This window comes from Nothobranchius furzeri, chromosome 12 (assembly GCF_043380555.1).
Source record: "Nothobranchius furzeri strain GRZ-AD chromosome 12, NfurGRZ-RIMD1, whole genome shotgun sequence".
Classification (NCBI taxonomy): Eukaryota; Metazoa; Chordata; class Actinopteri; order Cyprinodontiformes; family Nothobranchiidae; genus Nothobranchius; species Nothobranchius furzeri.
This window is the reverse complement of record NC_091752.1, coordinates 35,180,690-35,204,075: the sequence shown is the minus strand read 5'-3', so window position 1 is coordinate 35,204,075 and position 23,386 is coordinate 35,180,690. Positions and strand designations below refer to the sequence as shown.

Below are 23,386 nucleotides of genomic sequence, written 5' to 3'. Positions count from 1 at the left end.
TCCGTATTGGCGATTATAAAACGGACAGAACATAAAACACAAACCAGTAGTTTTCTCCTGCTTGTTGTTGTGTTTACTGACGAAGTCACTCGTGTGACTTCGTGCTCGGTCGGTGACAGCTGCTCCCCTGCTGCTTCACGTCTCGTGGGAAGGGCCAAGCAGCAGTTTACGCGAGCAAGACGTGCTGCTGCAGTAACGTGCTGCTGACGGCTCCCGTGGAAACCCGGGGTAAGGCACATGTGTGAGACATAAGGCCCGCGGAGCATTTTTACGTGGCCCGCGAGATAAACATAAAAAATATATTAAAACTGAGCTGCTGCCCAATTTTACCGCAAAGACTACAACTCCCATGATGCTTTGCGGCATTAGCTCGGAGACGAAGCGCCCCATCCTTTGTGTTTTTTCCAGCGTCTGCTGCCGGTGTCTGCAGCTCCGCTGTCTCGGCCAAACTAAACACTCCTCTCACTCAGCGCCGAGTTTACTCAGCTATTTTCTGACGTTGAAGCCCAGAAACGGAGATTTTAACCGCTCAGTGATGTGTTCACGACTGAAAGAGAAAGTTTTCCAACTAACTTCCAGACAGAGCTGATATAACTCCAGCGAGCAGCGACACGCTCAAACCAGCATGACTCTGTGGTTGCTGTCGTTGTGTTTCCTCCCCGACACACAACAACGTGGTCAAGCTGCTCAGACATGTTCAGCAGCACAAACCTATGTGAGCACCTGTTGTCATCTAATGTTGTCATTATTATGATGAAGATGAACAAAACAACAGGAGTCTCCTCCTCAGCTCAGAGCTCAAACCCATGATGCAGGTATCTGGCTGGAACAGGTGAGCATCACAGTAAACCAGTGGAGCAAACTGAGCGTTAAATATGTTGGTTTTATGCTCTTTTTCTGCTCCAAAACATGAAAGTTAACAGGTGAGATGTTGCATTTTCATTATAGATAAAATTATATTTTTATTTTGTTGTTGGCCCGTGAGAAAAGATTTAACCTACAGTAAACAGGAAAGGCTGCAGATAGATGAATAGAAAATCCCTTTATCGTTCCTCAGTGGGGAAAGCTAGACGTCACAGCAGCGATGACACTTATTACAGGAGAAAAAAAGGAGAATGAAAAATAATAAAGATGAATAAACAACAAGAAAAAATAAATCCTGAATAGATTTAAAAATGCTGAATATACCACAAGTAATGAATACCACTGATGCCTTTTATTTGTAACTGACTTGCTCGTGTGTAATTTGGTTATTCCACATTCAGTGTTAATGCAGAAATAAGTTTGTTTCCAAATTTAAAGGTTCAAAATTGCATATATGTTGATAAAGAAAATGTGCAAATTTACTGTCACTTTTTCAAAAAATATTAAGTTTGGCCCGTGACTTCGTCCCAGATTTTCATCTTGGCCCCGTGTGAGTTTGAGTTTGACACCCCTGGATTAAGGTGTTAAAAAGACAAACACGCAGCGAGGAGATAAGTTTCACTTTTTCTTAGACTAACGAACACTAGGGGGCGCTAAAGGCAAGCAAAACTGCAAAGTATCTCTTTAATATCAAACATGATGAAACTGGTCATTTGTTATTGTCACCTACTGGGCTGCATGGTGGCGCAGTGGTTAGCACTGTTGCCTCGCAGCACGAAGGTCGAAACTCGGCTGCAGCCTTTCTGCGTGGAGTTGCGTGTTCTCCCCATGCATGCGTGGGTTTCCTCTGGGTACTCCGGTTTCCCCCACAGATCAGAACATGCCCTATAGGTTATAAATTGTAAGTCGCTTTGGATAAAAGCGTCTGCTAAATAAATAAACATAAACCTACAGCACAGTGATATCTGTTATCAGTTCCACTGTTTCTCTCAGACGGTCCTACTGGGAGACGGCAACAGTCTTTTTTAATTTTGTTAAAATCAAAAGCTTAGGTGCTGCTGAGAGGTTAGGCGCCTGTCTTGTAATCTGTGATTTGTTGGATCAATCTAGTCTTTTATTTACTGAATAAAGCTCAGATTTTAAACACCTGTCAATACACTGCAGTGCATAATGTAATTAAACATCAAACAAACAAATACTTGTATATAAATAATTAAAAATAATTGTCCCCAGCTGTCTTTAAGCCACACCCATGTTGTGTATATGGTCCTCACCAGTATTAGAGACAAACTTCCTTGCGTACAAGTGACTAAATAAATTTGTAAAATCTTAAAGTGTGAGACATTTGAAAATTTCTATCTAAAAAAAATACACTGAAGCTCAAAAAAAATTTATATGGTGAAAAAGTTAATTTATGTCAGTAATTCAACTTAAAATGTGAGACTAATATATAAGATAGAATCATTAGAAGCAAAGCCAGATATATCAAGCCTTCAGTTGTTAAAAATGTGATGATTATGGCTTACAGCTTATGACTAAATGGACTTTTGCACCATATTCTAATTTTTCCAGTTTCACCTGTACACTTGCATGACATTTGGTGATATATTTCAATAGTTTGTAGAGTGCCAAGTACATAAAATTAACATTGTCAAAAAACACTATCGTTGCATGGTGTTTTTTTTATATTATCACAAAAATTTTATTTACCACCAAACGTTTAGATTTTCTCTGGAACTAGTTAACTTAAAATCAACTCAAACCTTAAAATATCAGTTTTTTTTAACTGAAATTAAATTTGGGTGGTTCTATTCAACATAATGCACAAATACAGAATGATAATAGCTGAAAAACATTGCTTTGTTACTTTTATAGTGTAACGTTTGGAGGAATTCCCTATTGCGGTTAATTGACACTTCATTTATAATTTCTGATTCACAGTAAATGAAAAAATAGCCAAATGAGATGTTTTATAGGAACATTTTTACAGAAATGTTTCAGACATTGCAGTGATCCTGCACTAAAAGTCCATTTCTCTACATTAAGTTACTGGGTTTTTGCTCCGTAACGACTTTTACTGCACTGCGAGGCAAAAACGTGCACGTCTTTTGAGTGTGATTTACAACAAAAGTTACAAAAGCACGAGAGGACTAAAACAAAAATCTACATTTTTATTTACACTGTGCTCAGATCCGAACTATCCAAGAGTCTGGATTCAGAAAAAAAAGGGCTAAGTGAACAGGGCATCTGGCTAAAAATTGAAATCCAGTTACTGTGCTTTTAGGGGTCAACTCAGACAAGTTTAGCATTTACATCCCTCCATCAAAGGCAGACATAAATTTTAGATGCTGTTCATTTTGTTACGATAAAACTGGCAAAGTGTATCCTGAAAACCTTTTATGGTGCGGCACAGAACCATGAAATACAAGCGCAAATGACAGGAGTATGAATTCACATGACTTCACATTTTTGCATTTTCTCAAAGTGACAAGTAAACACCTTAAATCTGTAATGCTATATGCATAATGCATCGTCTGTGTTTTGACATCCATCACTTAGTGCTGACTACAGCAAAACGTCAGCTTCTAGTGCCACGACCAGGGAAACGTAATGGAGGGGATATATTCGGGTCACAAAGTTTTAAAAGGATTGCAAATTCTTCGATTGCAGTGTGTGTGTGTGTGTGTGTGTGTGTGTGTGCACCTTCTCTTGTCAAAAATCTCAATGAGCTGCTGACATTACAAAGACGATCTTTCAGCTTTTTGCCATGGAGACGATGGCTTAGGACAAAACAGGAAACAGCGAAAGCTCAAATGGAGCAAAGAAGCGTGTTGTCCATGTCCATGGAGAGTGACGGGAACTTTTTGGATTTTGCTTCTTGAACGTTCCCTTTTTGCATCAAAGTAAACAGGAAGACGGTGCAGCGAGAACAACCTCTGACTACATGAGGTCTGCTTCCGAACACCTCAGGTTAAAGCTCCAAACAGAGAACAGGATTTTATTTTATTTAATTGATTCTTCTTTTTATGCTGTGAGGTTCTCTTGAGTTCATTCAAGAATTTAGTCTTAATATGAATGATTTACATATTAAAATATTGATAAATGAAAAAACCACACCTCTGGTATGAAAAGGAACATCCTAATGCACAGCAAACTTTCAAAAAACAACATTTATGCTTTTCTAAATCTTAAAAATGGAATTACATTAGTTTTATTTTCTTAAACGCTGCTTGATTACACAGATGCTCTCTATTGCCTTGCTGTTTCTGCTGAGAGGCAGTAAAACGGTGTGTTTTCAGCTGCAGTGTAAACTAGACAAGCCAGATCTGGGTTACATACCTCCTTATCCTTGTAGCCCCGCGGCACAGCTATGCTCTGTGGTTGCCTACATGCTACAGCAGCCGTGAGAAGCTCTCCCCTAGGAAAGCACGTGTTTACTTATTCATTTGCACCTTCCAAATTCCACAGATAGCTTCTGAATAGGAGCGATGCCAGAAGGAAAGAATCCCTAAACAATAGCAGCATCTGGGGTATGTTGGTGCGTTTCTTTTGTATGCATGATTGCATGTTGCTGCAAATGTGTGTTTTCTTAAATGGCTAGTTCGTGTAAGACCCAATTATTGATAACCCTCGGCTTCGAGTATCGATCCGGGCAGAGGATGTAGACCAATAAGCTTCGGTGCTGAGGTGGCTCTCTGAAAGTGCTGCTCCCCAGAGTGGTGTGCGGTGAGATTTACCCAAGCTTATTGTTCCTCGGTGGCACTGCTACCGATGGCGTATTACTCACTTAGGACTGGAAAAACAACAGCATGGGAACTCAGCTTAAGCATGTGGAAGCACTCTGCATAAAAAATAAAGCTGTATTGAACCTTGAGCATTTGTGAGAGACAGCTCTGAGCTTTTCAAGGTGGCCGTAGACAAAAGATTACCAGTTTGCAAATCTTGGCTCAAAGATCATATTGGGACAAAATGCCCGTGTGTGTGTGTGTGTGTGTGTGTGTGTGTGTGTGTGTGTGTGTGTGTGTGTGCGCGCGCGCGCGCATGTTAGAGTAGTGCACAAAAGCATGTGCTTCCAATGTGTCACAGTTTTGTCGTGACTAATGAGAAGCAGCTGAATTGGCCTGCCTGGTGATTTGTACTCGCTGCTTAATGATGATGAGGCCTGATGGGATGCCAGGTTCATATGTTTGTCTGCAAACATCAACAATCTGTTCCAGACGATCTGCCAGGGCTCCATATCAGGGAGAACGACATTAAAATGACACAGTCGTGTTGATTACAATATTAAAAAGTATTATCAAAGAGGTTTAGCAGCATTTAATTACCAGACACAACAACGTCTGAAAACATCACGAAGAAAACACTCTGCAGCTGCAGCATATGGATAATGCAGCAAACCACAGACTTGCAGAGAATTCTGATTAAGCACACTCCCTGTGCTTCCTTACATCTATGCCTCATGTGTGGCCTTCTCATCTGCCTCCAGTCTTTTCCTCTCCTCCTTTTCCAGACTTGACTACCGTCTTCCCTCCCTGCCACAACCTGTCCCCTTTGGGCAGCAGTACATGGAGTCTAATAGGACGCTTCTTACCTTGGGAATTAGCCTGTAAGACCCCGATGCTGTCATCAAACTGCATAGACTTGATGTTGAGTGATGCCAAGATGCATTCCTTATCCTGCAGTGAGGCATCTTCGATATTGTTCTGATTGGCTGACAGTATTACGCACATGTCACAGAGGTTGATGTTGACAGCCCTTAAATCTGCCCGACTTAATGGTGTACCCTTCAGGGTGCGGAGAGCACAGAGAAGGAGCGAGGCAGCATGGGAGAGGAAGAAAAACACGGAGAACAGACAGACATGGGGGAGAGAAAAACAAATTTAAGACGTGAGCCCAGCAGAGCTTTGGGAAATTAGTTAACAAGTATTCTTGTTCTGAGGCAATGACATTCCACTGATCTAAGCAGGCATTAGAGATTCATAGACGTGGACTAATATAAAGGCTAGCTGGTGCTGAAGGCAGCGTTTGGGATTCTCCTCTGATCATCAGTCAAGCCCGGCCTAACAAGCTCTAAGGCACCACGCCACTCCATCCGTGATGGGCACTGCAGCTGCACCACTTCTAAACTCCACTCTGGATACGCTGGATGTGTCACCAGTAAGATGTGGGGGGGGTGGGGGGGGGTTACTGAGCTCTGGTGGAGTGATGGTTCAGCTCAACAATGACTGATCAAATCAAAACAGCAACATCACTCAGGGTTTCATTTGTGTTACTTTAAAAAGCAAAATAACCCACTTTTAGACCATTTCTGTCCCGCATCACTCACAGGTAAGATGGAGACCTTGGGGAAGTTGTGTAAAGTTTCCCACTCTCTCCGCAGGTAGTCCAGCGAGCCCACAAACACGATAGGCTTTAGCTCATGGAAGTGGAAATTGCTGGCTCTTAAAGGCATCACCAAGTTTCGCAGCCCCACTAAAGCGGACGTGACATCCCCAAATATACAGACCACCACATGGCCGCTGAGCACAGTCATGGAGGCTTCACTCCGGGTCTGCAGGGGAAGAGAGGGGAGCGGGAAATGGGAAAAGAGCAGAGGGATAAATGAGGAAAAATTCTGCTAAAGGACATGGCAGAAGGAAAAATAAAATCAAATGTTTGATTTTTTTTAACTCAAGAATTTGTTTTTTTAGCCAGAATGTGACAAAATGACTGTTAAGGTTACTTTTGTTCTAGCGATGAACAGAAAAAAGGGGAAAAGAGATGAAGAAAAGAAAAAACTCCAGAAGAAAATCCACAATAAAAAGCAGATTTTTTTTATGCCAGAGTAAAACAAAGGAATGACTTTTAGATCTGAAACTAAAAGTCTAGTCAAGTAATTATCAAATACTTTTGCATGCCAACGTTTTTCTTTTTAGGAAAAAAGGCAGCTAATCTGTTCTAACTGAGATTTACATCTTGCAAGATCAGAGCTGGTTTTTCGTGCATCTGGCAAACAATAAATAAAAGAAACTCACCTGGAAAAAATGGAGAGGCAGTGAAAGAAATTTCAACACAGTTAGTTTGTGATTGCCTTACTGCAGCATTGATGGCTCCTGGGCGAATTAACTTAAGTTTAGCTTCTTGTGTGTGTGCGTGTGTGTGTGTGTGTGTGTGTGTGTGTGTGTGTGTGTGTGTGTGTGTGTGTGTGTGTGTGTGTGTGTGTGTGTGTGTGTGTGTGTGTGTGTTCACGTGCAAGTGTGTGTGCATGCATGTGCGAGTATGTGAGTGCATGCGTGTATGGGGGTGTGTGTCTGCGATAATTTTACCTACTCTCAAAAACCAAATCTGTCTATAACCGATTTTTAATAATTACAGACCTATTTAAAATCTGCCATTTCTCTCTAAAGCGTTGGAGAAAGTGGTGGCTACTCAACTTCAAGACCACCTCAGTGGAAATCAACTGTATGAACAACTACAGTCTGGGTTCCGAAAAAAACCACAATACAGAAACTGCTCTAATTAAAGTCACTCATGACCGTATGATGGCATCTGACTCTGGTCTAGTAAGCATACTACTGCTCTTAGACTTGACATCAGCGTTTGACACAATATCGCATCAAATTCATCTAAAGCGCCTATCCACCATTGGGGTATGTGGGACAGCACTCTCATGGTTCAAATCGTACCTTTCTGACCGCTCGCATTTTGTTCAGGTTATGTCGTATAAATCTCATCTCATGCCTGTATCATGTGGGATTCCACAAGGTTCAGTTCTGGGTCCAATTGTATTTATCATCTATATTCTTCCACTAGGAAACATCTTTAGGAAGTACAATGTGAACTTCCACTGTTATGCAGATGATACGCAATTATACATCACTTCTTCATCTGTTCAGTCATTACCTATTATAGCTATAACAAACTGCTTAAGTGAAATACAGACTTGGTTTGCTCATAATCTCTTGAAACTGAATGGTAATAAAACGGAACTTCTCACAGTTGGAACCAAATCACATGTTGCCAGATCTCTGAATTTCTCACTCAATATCGATAATACTCCCATTTTACCATCTGCCTATGTTAAAAGTTTGGGTGTTACTTTGGATAACACTCTCTCCTTCAATACCCATGTAAATGGATTGGTTAAGTCTGCGTTTTTTCATCTGTGCAACATCAGTCAATTACGTTCTTCCTTGACAATAAATGACATTAAGATTCTTGTAAATGCCCTGGTTTTGTCACGTTTGGATTATTGTAATGCCTTACTCACGGGCTTACCTCAGAAACTTCTTCACAAACTTCAGTTAGTGCAGAATGCAGCAGCGTGCACAATTACCCGGACACCTTTTTCTCAACATATTACTCCGATTCTTGAGGAGCTTCATTGGCTCCCAGTATGCTACTGTATTTATTTCAAAATATTACTCTTGACATTCAAAACTTTAAATAGCATGGCTCCTAGTTATTTACGTGACCTATTGAATTTGTACACGCCATCACGATCTCTTTGTTCAACTTCCCATTATTTACTTGCTACACCTCTAGTCCGTCTATCCTCGATGGGCCTTAGGTCTTTCAGCTCACAGGCTCCGCGGTTATGGAATAGCATTCCATTAGACATCCGTATGGCCAGGTCTATCACTCAGTTCAAATCATTACTGAAAATTCATTTGTTTAGACAGGCCTTTCTGAATGCCTAATTTGATTTTAGTTGATTGTGTATGTAATTCAGCTGTACTATGTAGATTTTATTGGGTAATGTATATCTTTATGATAATGTGATATTGACTGATTACTTGATGTATTTGTGTATATTTTTATTTTTGACCTTTAGTCTAGTATTTTAGCACTTACTGGTTTTCACTTTTAACTTGTATTTGTTTAATTGATTGATTGATTTGTAATTTTAACTTGCTGAGGACTGTTTTATCTGTAGTATGCAATTTCTGTAAAGCGACCTTGAGAGTCCTGAAAGGCGCTACAAATAAAATGTTTTATTATTATTATTGTGTGTGTGTGTGTGTGTGTGTGTGTGTGTGTGTGTGTGTGTGTGTGTGTGTGTGTGTGTGTGTGTGCGCGCGCGCATGCATGCTAATGTGTGTGGATTGCAGCCCTACTCACCAGGATGACTTTTTCGATGTCTTTGGAAGGGCACCAGTGAAACATCCCTGTCGAGTCATACCTCTTCACGTTCATGTCCATGTTCTCAATTTGTTCATTTCCAGGAATGAGAAGAGGGTCGTGTCTGCTGGAAAACGGGACAAACTTGTGTTACATCACTGCATTTTGTGAAAATCAGAACATCATTCTATTTCTCCTTTCATTCAAGGAGGCCTAATAACTAAAACATCATTCACCAATTCCTTTTTATCCTTCCTTTCAAGACATCAGACAGCTCGAATGCCCTTTCGCTCACTTTGCCATGAAGAGGAACTGGAAGCCTTGAGCGGTACTGACTAAACGACAAGACAACACAAAGCCAATTAGCAGCTTTTATCCTATTTTCCAGTTCCTGACTCCATGTGGAGCACATAGAAAAAGCCCCGACAGTTTCAAATTCTAAATATTTCAGGAATTTGCCTAATCACATTTTGCTCTCTCCAATGATGACCATTAATGTTTCAGCAGCATGTCACAACCAAGCAGGCTAATCCACAGCAGTGGGCTGCTGAGTTTAATCCAGTGTAACACTGACCACCAAACAGCAGTCTCATTACTCGGAACACACACTCTCCTCACACTTCCTCTAAATGCAATCAAGATGCAAAGGTAATGTATTTATTATTCAACCCAAATAAAGTAGCACCAAGTGAAGGCTCCAGAAGCAGGGAGCTGCAGAGACAGACGTGTGAGTATTATGGGAGAAAACAGCTCAAAAATTTGACATACATCTCTCTCACTATCACTTTCTGTATCCTCTATCAACACTGCCATTCACTGACAGAGCTTTGATGTTGTCTCTTCCCCCAACCTGCATTTGGGTTGCATGCCATCGCAGGAAAAGTAAGAGTGAGAAAAAAAAACTGCTGTCAATTAGCCACCCTCTCTTTCCTGAGCTCCTTCCCCTTCTACCCTCCATCAGTTAGAGCAGGTGATAATAACACTGACAGCATTTAGTGTTTTTACACTCAGCCTGAATCTTTCATCCAGAGCCGCGTGTTGCGCCAATCAACTCCACGGAGCCCGCCGTCACTTCAATCTGCTCGGCTCTGCTCGGCTCCGCTCGCCTCCACACACACACACACACACACACACACACACACACACACACACACACACACACACACACACACACACACACACACACACACACACACACACACACACACACACACACACACACACACACACACACACACACACAGGGCTGACTGGCGCATGCAGGCGGGCTGCCGCTCCACCTCTCTCTGCCAAGACAGCTATCTTTCACAGAGCTGTCAGCAATGTGACTGGCAGCCTGTCACAGGCTCCGCACACCCCCTCCTCCTTCCTCTTCCTCCTCCGTGCCTCGGGCTGAACCTACCACAAGGCTCACAGAAGCAGACATCACGTCTGCACTACAGGGCCACGCCCAGGGGATATCAGCTGCCGATGATACGGTGACATCCTCTGATAGCGGATGTGCAGTGTCAGCCATGACCCGTCTCAGCGCCGTGCTGCTGTGAGCATAGGGTCATAGCATAGAGCATGTAGAGATGCATAGGGTCAGCAGCAGCTGCTAATTTATCCCTAACACAGCTAAGTTATCAATTTGTAAAAATTCACTTTATTTTTCCAATAAGCACAACTTCTGCACATTACAAGAACAAAATAAATGTTTCTAAAGTGAAACTGCAAACCACACATTTCACCTGCATGTGCCAACAGCTTTTTTCATGAGGCACATTTGAGGATGACAAGTAGCATCTCCCTCGTGGTATATAAATGCATCTCACTCCAGTGCCTCACCCCTCTTGTTCTTTCCAACTCTCTCCCTCTACATACATTTCAAACAGAGTTGAGTTATTCCAGTGTATCACTCTGCAGTCACAAGCTGGGGATGAGCGCGCTCCCCCAATCCCTCTCTGCCAGACTCCGAAGGCAGCCTCTCGCTTTGAAAATTTTCCCCATCACGCAAACTGACAAAGGCATGCTTTTCAAAAGCCCACAGCCAATCTGTTGATCATTATTTATTTACAAAGACCTTCAGGCTGCAAGTCCTGTAAAAACCATACTTGATACGTATGCTGGCTCTCTCGCCGGCTCTCTATTGTGTTTCTCCCCCTTCCTGATTGAAGAATAAAGTTCCCCTAAGGCTACCTCAAGCAATCACTTTTCATTGTGCATAAAATACAGCTTGTAAAGCGCAAATGTTTAATATATAAGGTGTTACATGTTGACAGGGGCAGCGGTGTAACTAAGGGAGGGGCAGTGGATTGCGATGGGTAATGTGATGTTCTGCTAGAGGCTAATTCTTCCAAAAAGAAAAATATATATCTACACCTCTAACAGAGGACCTGTCATCCCAGTACCCAAGAGCCAGCAGTATACAGAAGCCCCCCTAAAGCTGAGAAAACTTTGACACCACTTTGAAGTGTTTTCAAAACTGAGCAAATAACTAACAAGAATTATTATCACTGCGAGATCAAAGCGGAGACGCATATATTACATGGCAAACAGGGACCATCTCTTAAGCGGAGACGGATAAGAAGAAAAGGATTTGTGCTTTAAGTTAGGCAAACTAAACAGCCCTTTTAAACAAGCAGTTAGCTGGAAATATGCCAGTGTCTGGCTGTTTCTGTAGTGGTTCCATCCCTCAGAGCAAGGGCATCTAAACTGATGCTCTGTTGCAAACTAGACTGAGGGGTATGACTCTGTGTTGAGCTAATGGTTTGGCAAGTGTAAAGGCTTATTAAGTCCTTGTTTTGTGGAGAACTGAGGGGGAGGAAGACGAGCATACTGGACAAAATCACACAGGCACACAAGTGCAAAGGGAGCATCGCTGCCTAAGGGATCCCAGCAGAACTAAGACACAAAGAAGTCAGCTAGAATATAAAGGCAGCACATAAACAGCACAATAAGAAACGCTGGCGTTTATATAAATGAAAGCCAGAAAACTCAAAAGAACCAAAGAATTAGGTTTTAATAATTTCATGGTCGATATTAAACATGTTCACAAAGGTCTTCGCACAATTTTTTAATTAAATTTTTTTTTACATTTACAGTATCTCCACAATAAACCGTTTCAGGGCTCTGCCACTTTAAGAAAAGCTGGAGCTGGCCACGCCCACCCATCACCTGCTCAGGCTGCTATCAGCTGAGAAGCTCTGATATCTGGGAGGGGCCTGGAGTAGAGCTGCTGTTCCTCCAGCATTGCTCCTCCAGCATTGTGTCTCTCACAAGTAAGAAGTGATTCTATTCTTATTTTGCTGTTTGTCACAAACATCACAAACACAGACTTTTTGAAACGGCTTGTTTTAGAGAGAAAATTCTTAAAACCACTCTCTGACAAATAAACGGATGGACACATTTTTTCACGTTTTAGGTGTTTATAGAAGCAGTAGAGACCCAAATGGCAGCACAAATGGATGCTAAAGGTGGGTTTTGCATCAATTTTATTTTATTCTTACAAACGTTCTGTAATAAACGTACTTTCTTCTAAGGGAAAGTAAAAAATAAACTCATTATAACTCAGAGTTGGCAGTGTGAAGTCACAAATACGACTTTCACAACGAGACATAAAGTGAAGCAAAGGGTGCTTCCTGTTCTGTTCCCATCACCGTGTCTTTATTGTGCCATCCTAATCGGCTCAGCTCGGCCTCCGTGTTTCCTAGCTGCTGATGTGTGTCTAACCCCGCCTCGCAGCCAGAGGTGCGCATAAACTACCCCTTTTATCTTTCAAAATCAATTAACAGCAGTTTAATTCCGTGGGACAGGATAAAAGGAAGGTAATATTTGAATTCATATTTGATTGTGATGATACGTCTCGCACATTGCCTTAAGTGCCAGAAACAGTACTCACAAGGGCTCCCACAATAGAGGAGTAGCCTGAGGGCAAAGTAACCATGCAGTTCTTTCTGATTGGTTGCCGATGTCATTAGTGCCAGCCTTGTTTAAGCAGTACATGTGGACCAGACTGGAGGAGGTGACAGCTGGGACTTTAAAGCCAGAGGAGTTTTCAAACAGCTCCTCACAGCTGCTTTTCATGACAGAAATATTATTTCAGCTCTGTCATTAACAGCTGACAGCATGCATCCTAAACAGCCAGAGCTTAACAGGGCATTTCGCTCTCTCTCTCTTTTTCTTCCACAAAGTTTCCTGCCTCACCCGGATGCCAATCCTAATTTGCCCCCTCCCCATCCATTCAAACTCCCACCATCACACCATCAGCAGCACTCTGAAGTATCTTTCAGACACGTCTTCAGCCTTTCCCTTCCTCTCGCTATCCATTTGAAGGCTGTGGTGAGAATAAGATCACGGTCTCTTACCTCATCATTTTGGGAGAGCAGTTGGGCGAGTTTCGCATCCCTCCGTTGCGCTGCTTTTTTTTAGGTGAGAGCGTTGACGGATGCTCGTCTTCGACTGCAAATACATGTGCAGAATGTCAGAACAGAGACAGACGGCTGACAAGTGTGATGGGCCTGACAGGTAAAGGTAGCCAGCAATCAATCAAAACATTGCAAACAAAAGAAAAGTGAAATTAAATACAGAAATAAAATTAGGACAAAGAAAATCAAAGATTGGTTGAAATTGGGAAAATTTAAATGAAACTTCTATAGAGGTAAAGGTAAAGGAAAACCACAAAAATAACATAAATCCACGTTCTAAAAATTGAATTGGAAAGCTCTTTTCCCAAACTCCCCTGTCTTATTTTGCTCTACCAATGGCCCTGAGTGAAACACTGCTGCTTCTGTCCAGATGGACCTTCAGCAAAAGCAATGACAATGAAATAAGCGTTACGGACATTAACCTTAAGCATGTTTATTTCTTTTCTGAAAAATAAAAATAAATAAAACTGAAACTATTGTTTCCCTACCCCATCATTCCAGAGCTTACGGAAGCGCACGATTAGCGTTCAGCAGACAATGACATCAGGGAACGTTAATAACGGTATGGATCAGTACATTTAAAAGCAACAAATGCATATAGTCTTTGTGTAAAGAGTTATTCACTCAAACTGCTGTTTAAATTTCAGCATGGCGCTTTAGTGTTACTGCTAAGTTTACTAAATGAGAAAAACATGTTTTTTTTTTTACTTTACGTGGTCCCAGCAGCAGAGACCGACCGTGTGGAGATTCCAGTCCAGCTAACAGCGGTCTGATCTCCGCTGCTGTCGCTTGTGAGGTTTGAAAGCGTTCAGAGCAGCACCCAGATACTTCTCTCCCATCTGCAAATGCCAAGCGCACCGTCACTTCAAACCCCAATCGCTCCTTTGGTTGGAAATCAATAGCGCAGCATGATATTAGTGCAAATCAATGTGCACACAGCGAGCTGTGACTATTCCACACATTTGGAATTTCATTATTGTTTGAGCAGCCGTTCCTGTCTGTCACCCTATTCTGCTAATAAAAGCTAAGAAATATGACTTTGCCTTATAGTAAAATGTCATCCTCTGACATTTCCTTATGAAATTGGGCCTTGAGAATATCTGTTATTAAGAGCACTTTAGAAAAGATTCACTCCCCTTAATGTAGATCGAAAGTAACACGTTTAAAAATAAGCATTTCTTAAATATTGTTTCTGCTTTGGCAGGCAAATCATAGCATGGTTTTATTCTGCTTCCTCAGGGTTTGTAACTGAAGAGCTCAGAAGTCCTGCAACATTTCAAATCAAATCAACAACAGCTAATATTTTATGTCAAATGTAAATTGGAGACTTCTTCATTACTCCTGAGGAAGGAAGTCATTCTGTGCATTGGAACGGATTGCTGCACCGACAGGGGGATCTGTGCAAATGAGCTAAAGCAACAGCAGCAGCATCTGCAGCAGAGTGGAGCGTCATGCGGCTAAATAGAAAAGGAACGGGACAGACGGGGTTTCTGACCTGTGCACCCCGCTAAAGGGACAACCCACAGAGACCGAGCTGCGTGGCATTACTGGGGAGGCGGTGGCTTTCAGACTACGGACCCATTTCAGTCAGCGCCCAGCTAGAGATCAGCCCACTGGACCTGAGACACGCTAAGGGACGATTGTTAGGGGTCCGCCTTAGGATCCAAAAGCCCCACAGGGAGCAAGCTTCATTTACCCCAGCTGGCCAGGGGGTCCTGGATCTGGTGTTGGGTGATGAAGGTATAGTGTCAGTCAGCAGTTTCAGCAGCACTTACGCTAAAACTGATGAAATATGTTTTGTTTTATTCACACTATATTTATTCTACATTTGAAATACAAGAATAAAGTTAATATATTAGTTACATGATGAATAAAGATGCATTTAAAGCAAAGACTTACGTAACCATTAAACCAATAAATCAGGTGATAAAAGATAAAATAACATAGTTTACGCTGACGGGTGTTGACACTTCCAAACTAAAACCTTCCCGATGACATTTACTCTGCAGTTTGTGACGAGCATGAATTAATTAGAAGGTTCTCAGTTCTGTTTCTCATTTCTGCTGCACTTTCTGGTAAAACAAAGCAGAGACACGGCTCGGCTGATTCCAGTCAACTCTCATCAGGCGTCGTCATTTCATCTCTAATGTGTGGAACGGTGCTTTCATTTCGACAAATTAAAAAAAAAGTGTAACTAATAATTTATAATAAAAATATAACTAATTTAAAACCTCTTAGCCATTAAACATGTATGGCTTTCATTTTGGATGAGGTAGAGAAATTAATTAATAAAAAAAACTGATGCTATTGTACACAAAAGCAGCATGCCTTAAAATGTATTATTATAATATTATTATTATAATATTATTATTATTATTATTATTATTATTATTATTATTATTATTTTAAATGCTGCACATCCGGTGAAAGAATCATCGTTTGTTCTTGGCATATGCACATCTGATATTTATTCAGCACACACACACACACACACACACACACACACACACACACACACACACACACACACACACACACACACACACACACACACACACACACACACACACACACACACACACACACACACACACACACACAGTCTAAGTGGCTGCAGTGTCAGCCTGTATGTACTGAAGGGGTCATGGCACACTGCAGGAAGGAACCAGAGGAATAAAAGTAAAATATCTGGTTGCAAAGTTGACTTGCAGAGGCAAAGCCCTGGCACAAGGGTGGTTGCTTGGTTGTTTGGACGATAGAGCATGCTTGGGTGGCCCGAGGCAATAAACAGACATTTATCCCAGCCGTCAGCTGCCGCCTTGACTTACAGGGCGCCACCGATAGCTCCTGGATTCATCTGGCCCTTGTCAAACACGCGCAGCGTTACAGAGCATTCAGCCGGCCTGGCAGGTCCACTGTGCATCCTGAACAACCCAGACGGCAACTGTCCTTTCTTGAAATGCTAATCGCATGATGGTGCTGTCCTGCATGCAAACCTTATCAGATCGCAGTTTCCTAATGTAAACCGGATGATGAGGCAGAGGAGTAACAACAAGAAATGCTTACATTTCTATGTCAGCTGAGCTGGCATCGCCGTCAGTGTTAGCTACATGAACAAGCGTTGCTGTTCATCTGCATGAAACAGCTCTTAAAGCCATGCACTTTTACGTTGTCGTCACTGAAAAAACAAAAGCCTCATCACTGGCTGTTGCAGTTTCCTTCAGTTCTAATAAAGGAATCAGCCATCATAAAAACAACAGAACCAAACACGTCTTTCTTATCAAAAAAGAACTTAAAAGAGGTACAAAGAATATCAGAGATGAAAAATAGCATTAGGAAGGTAAAACAAATCCTATTAGGTAGCGGGATGAGAATCAAGTCATTTAGTAATTACTTGCCAAAGATTTACCTATATTGCAATCGGCTTTGAATCGAACGCCAGCCTCTTTTTGGCTTCCACTGTTCCCTGGTGTTGTAGCGCCATCTGCTGCTACATGCAGCAAAATACAAACAAATATTTTATGGAACTACATGGAATTCACAAACACACACTCATCTTTATTACAGACGCACACCAGGAATGTATCACTCTATCTCGAAAAAATCAAAACGTAACAGTGATTATGTTCTGTTTAAAGTAGGTTTATATTACAGTTAAGATGGAGTAGAAAACACAAGATAAAAGGATATTAACAGAGTCATTACTATATGGTACGTTTGAGGGGGTACAGTCAAACACAGGGTGGGAGCAGAGTGGAGAAGGGCAGAGAAACACACTTACGTGATCTGACATATCCATTATACTTATATTTGGCTGAGGAGAATGCAAAGACAAGTGGCAGGTCACACAGAGAGAGACATCAACTAAAGAGTAGTGGGTGGAAATGAAAGTGGAGGAAGCTCTTGTGCATCGCTGATGAACGACGACAAGCACAAACCAAGGATTCAAGTAGATAAAATGATACGTCTGACAGTGATGATTGGAGGATGGAGTGGTGGCTAAAGCCATGAATGAATGGGCTGTTAGTTCTCAGAGGGAGCCATGCTTTTAGGAAACTGTTCTAAAAAAGGGTGACATGAAGATCTCATGGAAAATGTGAGAATTCTTCCAAAGATTTGAATTTGATTTGATATAGAAAATACATGAAACAGACACTTCTCTAGACTAACAGAGCACTGATTCTTACACACATGCAGTCTGGACTTCTAGCACCAACAGGCTTCTAATACTGGGACTTTTCCAAGTCAATGCTCAGGGGTTGTTTTCGATTAGGAGGGCCCAAGGTCTTCGTTTATGCCTGTGCTGTTAATTATCTGGGAATTACAGTTTGTGACCTTGACTGAGGAGATATTAAAAGATTGGTAGCATAACCACTGGTAGAGTGGGCACTTGAACTGAGCTCTGAGCCTCTGACACCCCCCCTTTCTTAGTCAAAGTCTCTTCCAGCAAAAAAGGTCACACTGAAGGCCCAAGGCTGGCCTACGACACAGATCCTCAAAACAGGGACCCACAGTGGCCCTGGCATCTGTCTCTAGCAATCTACCCGCACCGCCGAGGCAGCGGACTAACTGGCTAGCATCTGGGGCGTAGCGACACGACATAGGACAGAGGGTGGGGAGGGCGGGGGGACCCGAGCCTGCCTGGTGGACAGGAGCTGTCAGAGCATGTTTGGTGACAGACCAGCAAGGCTGGGAAAATGAAAATGCAAACATAATTTCTGTGTCAGGACAGATAAGGCCCTTTGGAATGAGATGAAGATCCACACACATGCATGCGTAGACGCAGATGTAAGAGCACATCTCGGGGTGCGCACGCACACACACACACACACACACACACACACACACACACACACACACACACACACACACACACACACACACACACACACACACACACACACACACACACACACAGACACACACACACACACACACACACACACACACACACACACACACACACACACACACACACACACACACACAGCCATGAGGGTCTGGGAACAAGCCAAAAGCATCTGTAGCCTCCAGATCTCAACCTCAAGCTGCATCAGCTACTCCATCGTCGAATCCCCGTTAACAAGTTCACTAAGGCTTTTCTGGAATGATCGAGATCCAGACACAACAATAGATCACTTTCCTTTAACCACTTCTGTGACGTTCTCACAGCCTAAATTGATAAATTCAGCAAACTAAACCTAGAAATGCTAAAACCTAAAAACGCCTTCCACTCACTTCTAAATAATATTCTTTATTTTCCCATTTTTCCCAGAACTGAACAGCAAAATCACCATTGAATATTTCTTTAGCTCATTGATCAAATTGTTTGTTACAATTTTTTAAAATGTCATTCAGCTACTTCAATTAGCATGTGTGTGTGTGTGTGTGTGTGTGTGTGTGTGTGTGTGTGTGTGTGTGTGTGTGTGTGTGTGTGTGTGTGTGTGTGTGTGTGTGTGTGTGTGTGAATGTGGTTGGTGTATATATGTATATAATAAATGTGATTTATATGTGTGCATGTTAATAGCCAGGTTAAAAAACAAAAGTAAGACACAATGAGGAAATCCAACAGCCCCTGCCTGACAAAGCCCAATACTTCCTTTGTTCATTCTGACTTAAAAAGTGAAAGAAATCTAAGACAGAGGAGGCTTTCCTTAAATCCTACTGGGGGTTGAAGGAAAAGTGAGATCAGTAACCATGTAATAGCCAGTAATTGGTACCGAGGGATATCAGCGCAGGCCCCAACTACAAGAGGCCAAGCCAAACTCATCATGCCGTGTTTGACACTAATCTAGGCTGAGTCGGCAGACGGTGGGAGAATGTTGAGAAGGAAATCAAATCTGTATGTCTGAACCCAAGGCTTTGATAGCCAGGCCTACTGCTGCCATGTCTAATTGACAGACAATTTAGTGTTTCCCATCCACTCAAAGGAAAAATGGAAAAGAAGGGCTCATCCAGGATTCCTCTACCTCCTCTTTTCTTCCTGCGTTAGAAAGTCTCTCCTTCCGGTCACAACATCCTTTCTTTCTTTTTATTAAACCACCTTTTTTTCTCTGAGGTTCAATTTGTCAAACTGAGGAACTTTTCTAGATGAGAGATCATTCCAATTACAGGCTGAAAGCATTTTTATAAAAAGTACAATTTTATGTCATCTGTCAACAAAAAGAAGGCTAACCTGGAAGTATTTGTCTTTAAAAAATGAGTTAAAGTGCATGACTAGCTTCGAAATCCAGACCAACTGTAGCAGAAGCACAAGATTTGGCTCTACGGATTGGTCTAGCCAAGCTCCAATGTAGCCTCAGCAGGTCTACCACTGGCTGGACTAAGTTTAGGTCTGACTAATCACAGCTCTCTGTGTTTATAGAGACGTCGGGCAGGCTTAGCACCAGAGTTGCAATAGAGCAAAACCACAAAGATGGCGTTGGCTCACGAATGGAGCCAATGAAGTATAGGGGGCCTAAGTCTCCTCCCTTTCCAGTTGGCTCATGGGTCCCTGGAACAACGAAAAAATGAAAGCAAGTCAACGGGTCTAAAACAGGGATTCCCAAAGTGTGGAGCGCGCACCCCCAGGGGTGCGCGAGCTGCCGCTAGGGGGTGCGCAAGGTGAAAAGTGTAATGGCTGCAGAGCTCAGAGAAGTCTGTCATATGTCACCATTAGCGTAGAAACTCATTTGTGGATGGGCCTAAGAAAAAGTAAGTGGGCCCAATAAATGTAATTGAAAACAAGTACATTTTTGCGTGCGCGTGTGTCCTCCACATGTGCCCTAGCTTCATAATAACAATGCGCCGAGCTTCAGCACTCTGGCCTGCGCACGCCAATATGTTCCGTATTTGATCATTTTTAACGGTGTTGGAGAAATCTGAAGGTGGCGAGTCATTCTGGCAGATTGTAATTAACACCTGTCTCATGCAGGTGTTATGACATTGTAAACCTCACACACAGAACATTGTGGATGTAACAAAATAAATCAAGAAATGATTCCCATTCAGGCTATTGACAGCGCGCTGAAGATCTGAAGTTCAGAGTGCTTCTGTCAGAGGTCAGACGCATTCCAGCGGAACCACGGCTCACGGGTGCACATGTGAGCACATCTGGGCTGGGCAGAAGTAATTTTACAACATTAGTTTAACATGGTCGGGACATAGAAGGGGGTGCGTGGCTAAATAAGTTTGGGAACCACTGGTCTAAAAGAGCTATTTTCTAATTCGTTTTATTTGCCTTAAGCCCTGAATCGCATATGTTGTACTTCAATTTAAATGAAAAATAATGATGTGTGTTTTGACCCCGCCTGTAACGTACTTTGGTATTTATCAGCTTATAAAAATGTATAATTCCTTTGACAACAAATCAGACGTCGCATATATGACATCACCACATAATCTCCTCTACCCTAGCGTAGTCGCTACTTATGCAACTACGTCAATTTGGTGATGCACATTTGTAGTCCTGGACTGATTTTCATAAAAAACCTAAAACAACTTTGCCCTTGTTCAAAAATAAGCGCTTTCTTGCCATCAAAATGTGTTTTTTTAAATTCACAGGCATCATAATTATGTGAAATCCATGGCACATAACAAGCAGGATTAGAAAATAGCGTTTTAACCCCACTGACTTGCACTCATTTTTTCGTTCTTCCGGGGTTCCCCATTTTCTGGGTGTGACTTAGTTTCCCTATGACGAACTGCCCTGTTGACTGTTTTCCGTAGCAATGAGTATTTCACTTTGTTCATTGATCTGATTGGTCCTAGCGCTGTCCAACTGCGTGCAGACAGTTTGAAAGACAACTGTAGATAACGCCCCACGACTGGGCTCTGTCTATGGGTTGTGGCCTGGCTAGTGTATTAAACATTTTAAATAATGAAATCTATGATTTATATAGTCCCAATATGGTTTGTTTGGAATAATATTGTTAAACATAAAAGTTTCTAAGGCCTTTACCATTTATTTTCATGCAGATTTGACACTTCTTCTGTTGTTAAACTAAAGAAGAAGAAGGATTGTCTACTACTGAATCAACACTGTCTCCTGATTCTTATTTATCCAAATCTTCAAAACTAATTTCCTAGATCTTCTATGGATGCTCAGTAAGATTAAGCAAAAAAAAAAACAAAAAAAAAAAAAAAAACAGATAAATAAAAAATAAACAAAAACTAAAATAACAAACAAATTTACTTCTTGAACTAAAAATGTTACAAACTCAAAAGTTTGTAAGGGTGTTCAAATTAAAGAATCAGACACATTTTGACAAACATTACACGCAAATTACAGCAACACATTTTCAGTACGAACTTGCTTATTCCTTTTTTTGCAAATGCAGACGTCTTACCTTGAACAGTTATAAAAACATGAAACACCACGCTCCAACTGCATGATCAGTGCAGCATGCGGTAGCCACATGTCTGACACCTACAGTTACTGTACAGCAGCACCACAGGGCCACACCACCACTTACCCACCACACGTCAGACAGGAACGCTTTCATTTCACTTCAAATTCTATCTGCTCAGAAATATATTAAAGCTAGACAGAATTAACAAACAAAAACAGCGTCACAAACGGATGAAGCCACATGAAACAAATCACACCACAGAGACAACATCCTGAGACACACACACACACACACACAAGTACAGTACCTCTGTATAGGACACCACACGGAGCACACATCACAGACACGTAACAGCATGTGTTGGGCGGTGTAACTTACAGGCACGTAAAGTGGTTGCGCAATCATGAACAGAGACAGAGGAAAGTGGGTAGGCCCTCTGAAGGGTGTCCATGTTACTATGTACACTGCCTGACATGCAAGAGCAGTCTCGCTCTGAGCGGCCGCAATCAAAACAACATGCCAGTTTCATTCGTTTGTAGACGGACATCTTGGCTACAGTCATGTTTTGGGATGAGAGGAGAGGAAAAGCAGCAGGTTAATGGCAAAAAGGAGAAATCTTCATATTGGGGAAGTTGGAAGGTAACTTCATCAGAAAACCTTAGCTACCTGCTCCACAGACTTGAACCCCAGCTTAGATAAACACATCAGGATTGGTTGGAAAACTCAACATTTTTCATGACTGAGAAAGTGTCGCTAAAGTAACCAGATTTTAAAATGAATAAATCCAATACTAGTGGATTATTCCTCATTGATAGGGTCTAAAGAGGTCAAGCTGTGTGCTAAGGCTGAAACAAGTTCAAAAAACAAAATATTACTCTGGGAAAGAGGGGAGAGGGGAAGGGAAGAGGGGATGGGAGGCATTCAGGAAAAAGGCATGAGCAATGTCTTCAGCAGCAAACCTTAAACATACTTCCAAACATTTGTCCATCCTCTGTCTATTGGGCTAAATGAGAGGATCACGTACCTGTATCCCATCATGCAGCAGTAGGCTCTGTCCGTGGCATCACACTACTCTACTTGCTAGACTTGCAGAGTCATGCTATTTCCAAGACCTGCAGTTTTCACTGCTCTGCTCCCCAAGGGCTGTTCGGTCGGATGTGACTGGGAAACTAACCAGTTGTTCTACTATATGAACTCATAAAGGATCACTATATTGTCATCTGTTTATGTTGTTTGTGTCATGTGGAATAAACAAATATAATGAAATGAACCAGTTCACCCAGTGGTTCTGCTCATACGGAAATATAATTCTGATATGAAATGTAGCTAAAGCTGCCATGCTATTGCGTTAAAATCTCAGTACGTTAAAATATTTGACGACACAATAAGCATTTTACGATGAAATAATAACAAAACAGTCTCAATCATGTTGGACGGAACATCGCAGACACAGATTTCCCTCTCAGTCGGCTGCGGGGGTTGACAGGTTTTCCCGTGTAGTCAATGGCCAAATCCCAATACTCGCACTAAAGCCACGACATCCTATTGTTTTACCCTAATAATGGATTAAGATAGTTGGAAGCTAGCGTTGAGCTAACAATGCTAACAGTGAACGGGGGAAAAAAATACAGTAAAATGTACTTATTCACTTATCAACCTACTGTGTATGACTCATTTTATCTGCCT

At 41.9% G+C, this 23,386-nt stretch overlaps 1 protein-coding gene across 25 annotated transcripts in view; it reads right to left on the bottom strand.

Annotated features, from left to right (window-relative positions):
- The window catches only part of kcnma1a (potassium large conductance calcium-activated channel, subfamily M, alpha member 1a), a 209,374-nt gene that overhangs the window by 15,645 nt on the left and 170,343 nt on the right, over nucleotides 1-23,386 (bottom strand). For 7 of the 25 annotated variants that reach the window (XM_015944949.3, XM_015944957.3, XM_015944952.3 and 4 more), the window contains 4 exons: nucleotides 13,311-13,404; nucleotides 8,965-9,088; nucleotides 6,191-6,415; nucleotides 5,456-5,648 (listed from right to left, as the gene is read on the bottom strand). In XM_015944949.3, coding sequence (XP_015800435.1) covers nucleotides 5,456-5,648; nucleotides 6,191-6,415; nucleotides 8,965-9,088; nucleotides 13,311-13,404 — 636 coding nt within the window. Of the gene's footprint in view, nucleotides 1-5,455; nucleotides 5,649-6,190; nucleotides 6,416-8,964; nucleotides 9,092-13,310; nucleotides 13,405-16,779; nucleotides 16,861-22,078; nucleotides 22,253-23,386 lie in introns of all 25 variants that reach the window. The other 18 variants (XM_054750361.2, XM_054750366.2, XM_054750373.2 and 15 more) reach the window with 5 other exon arrangements.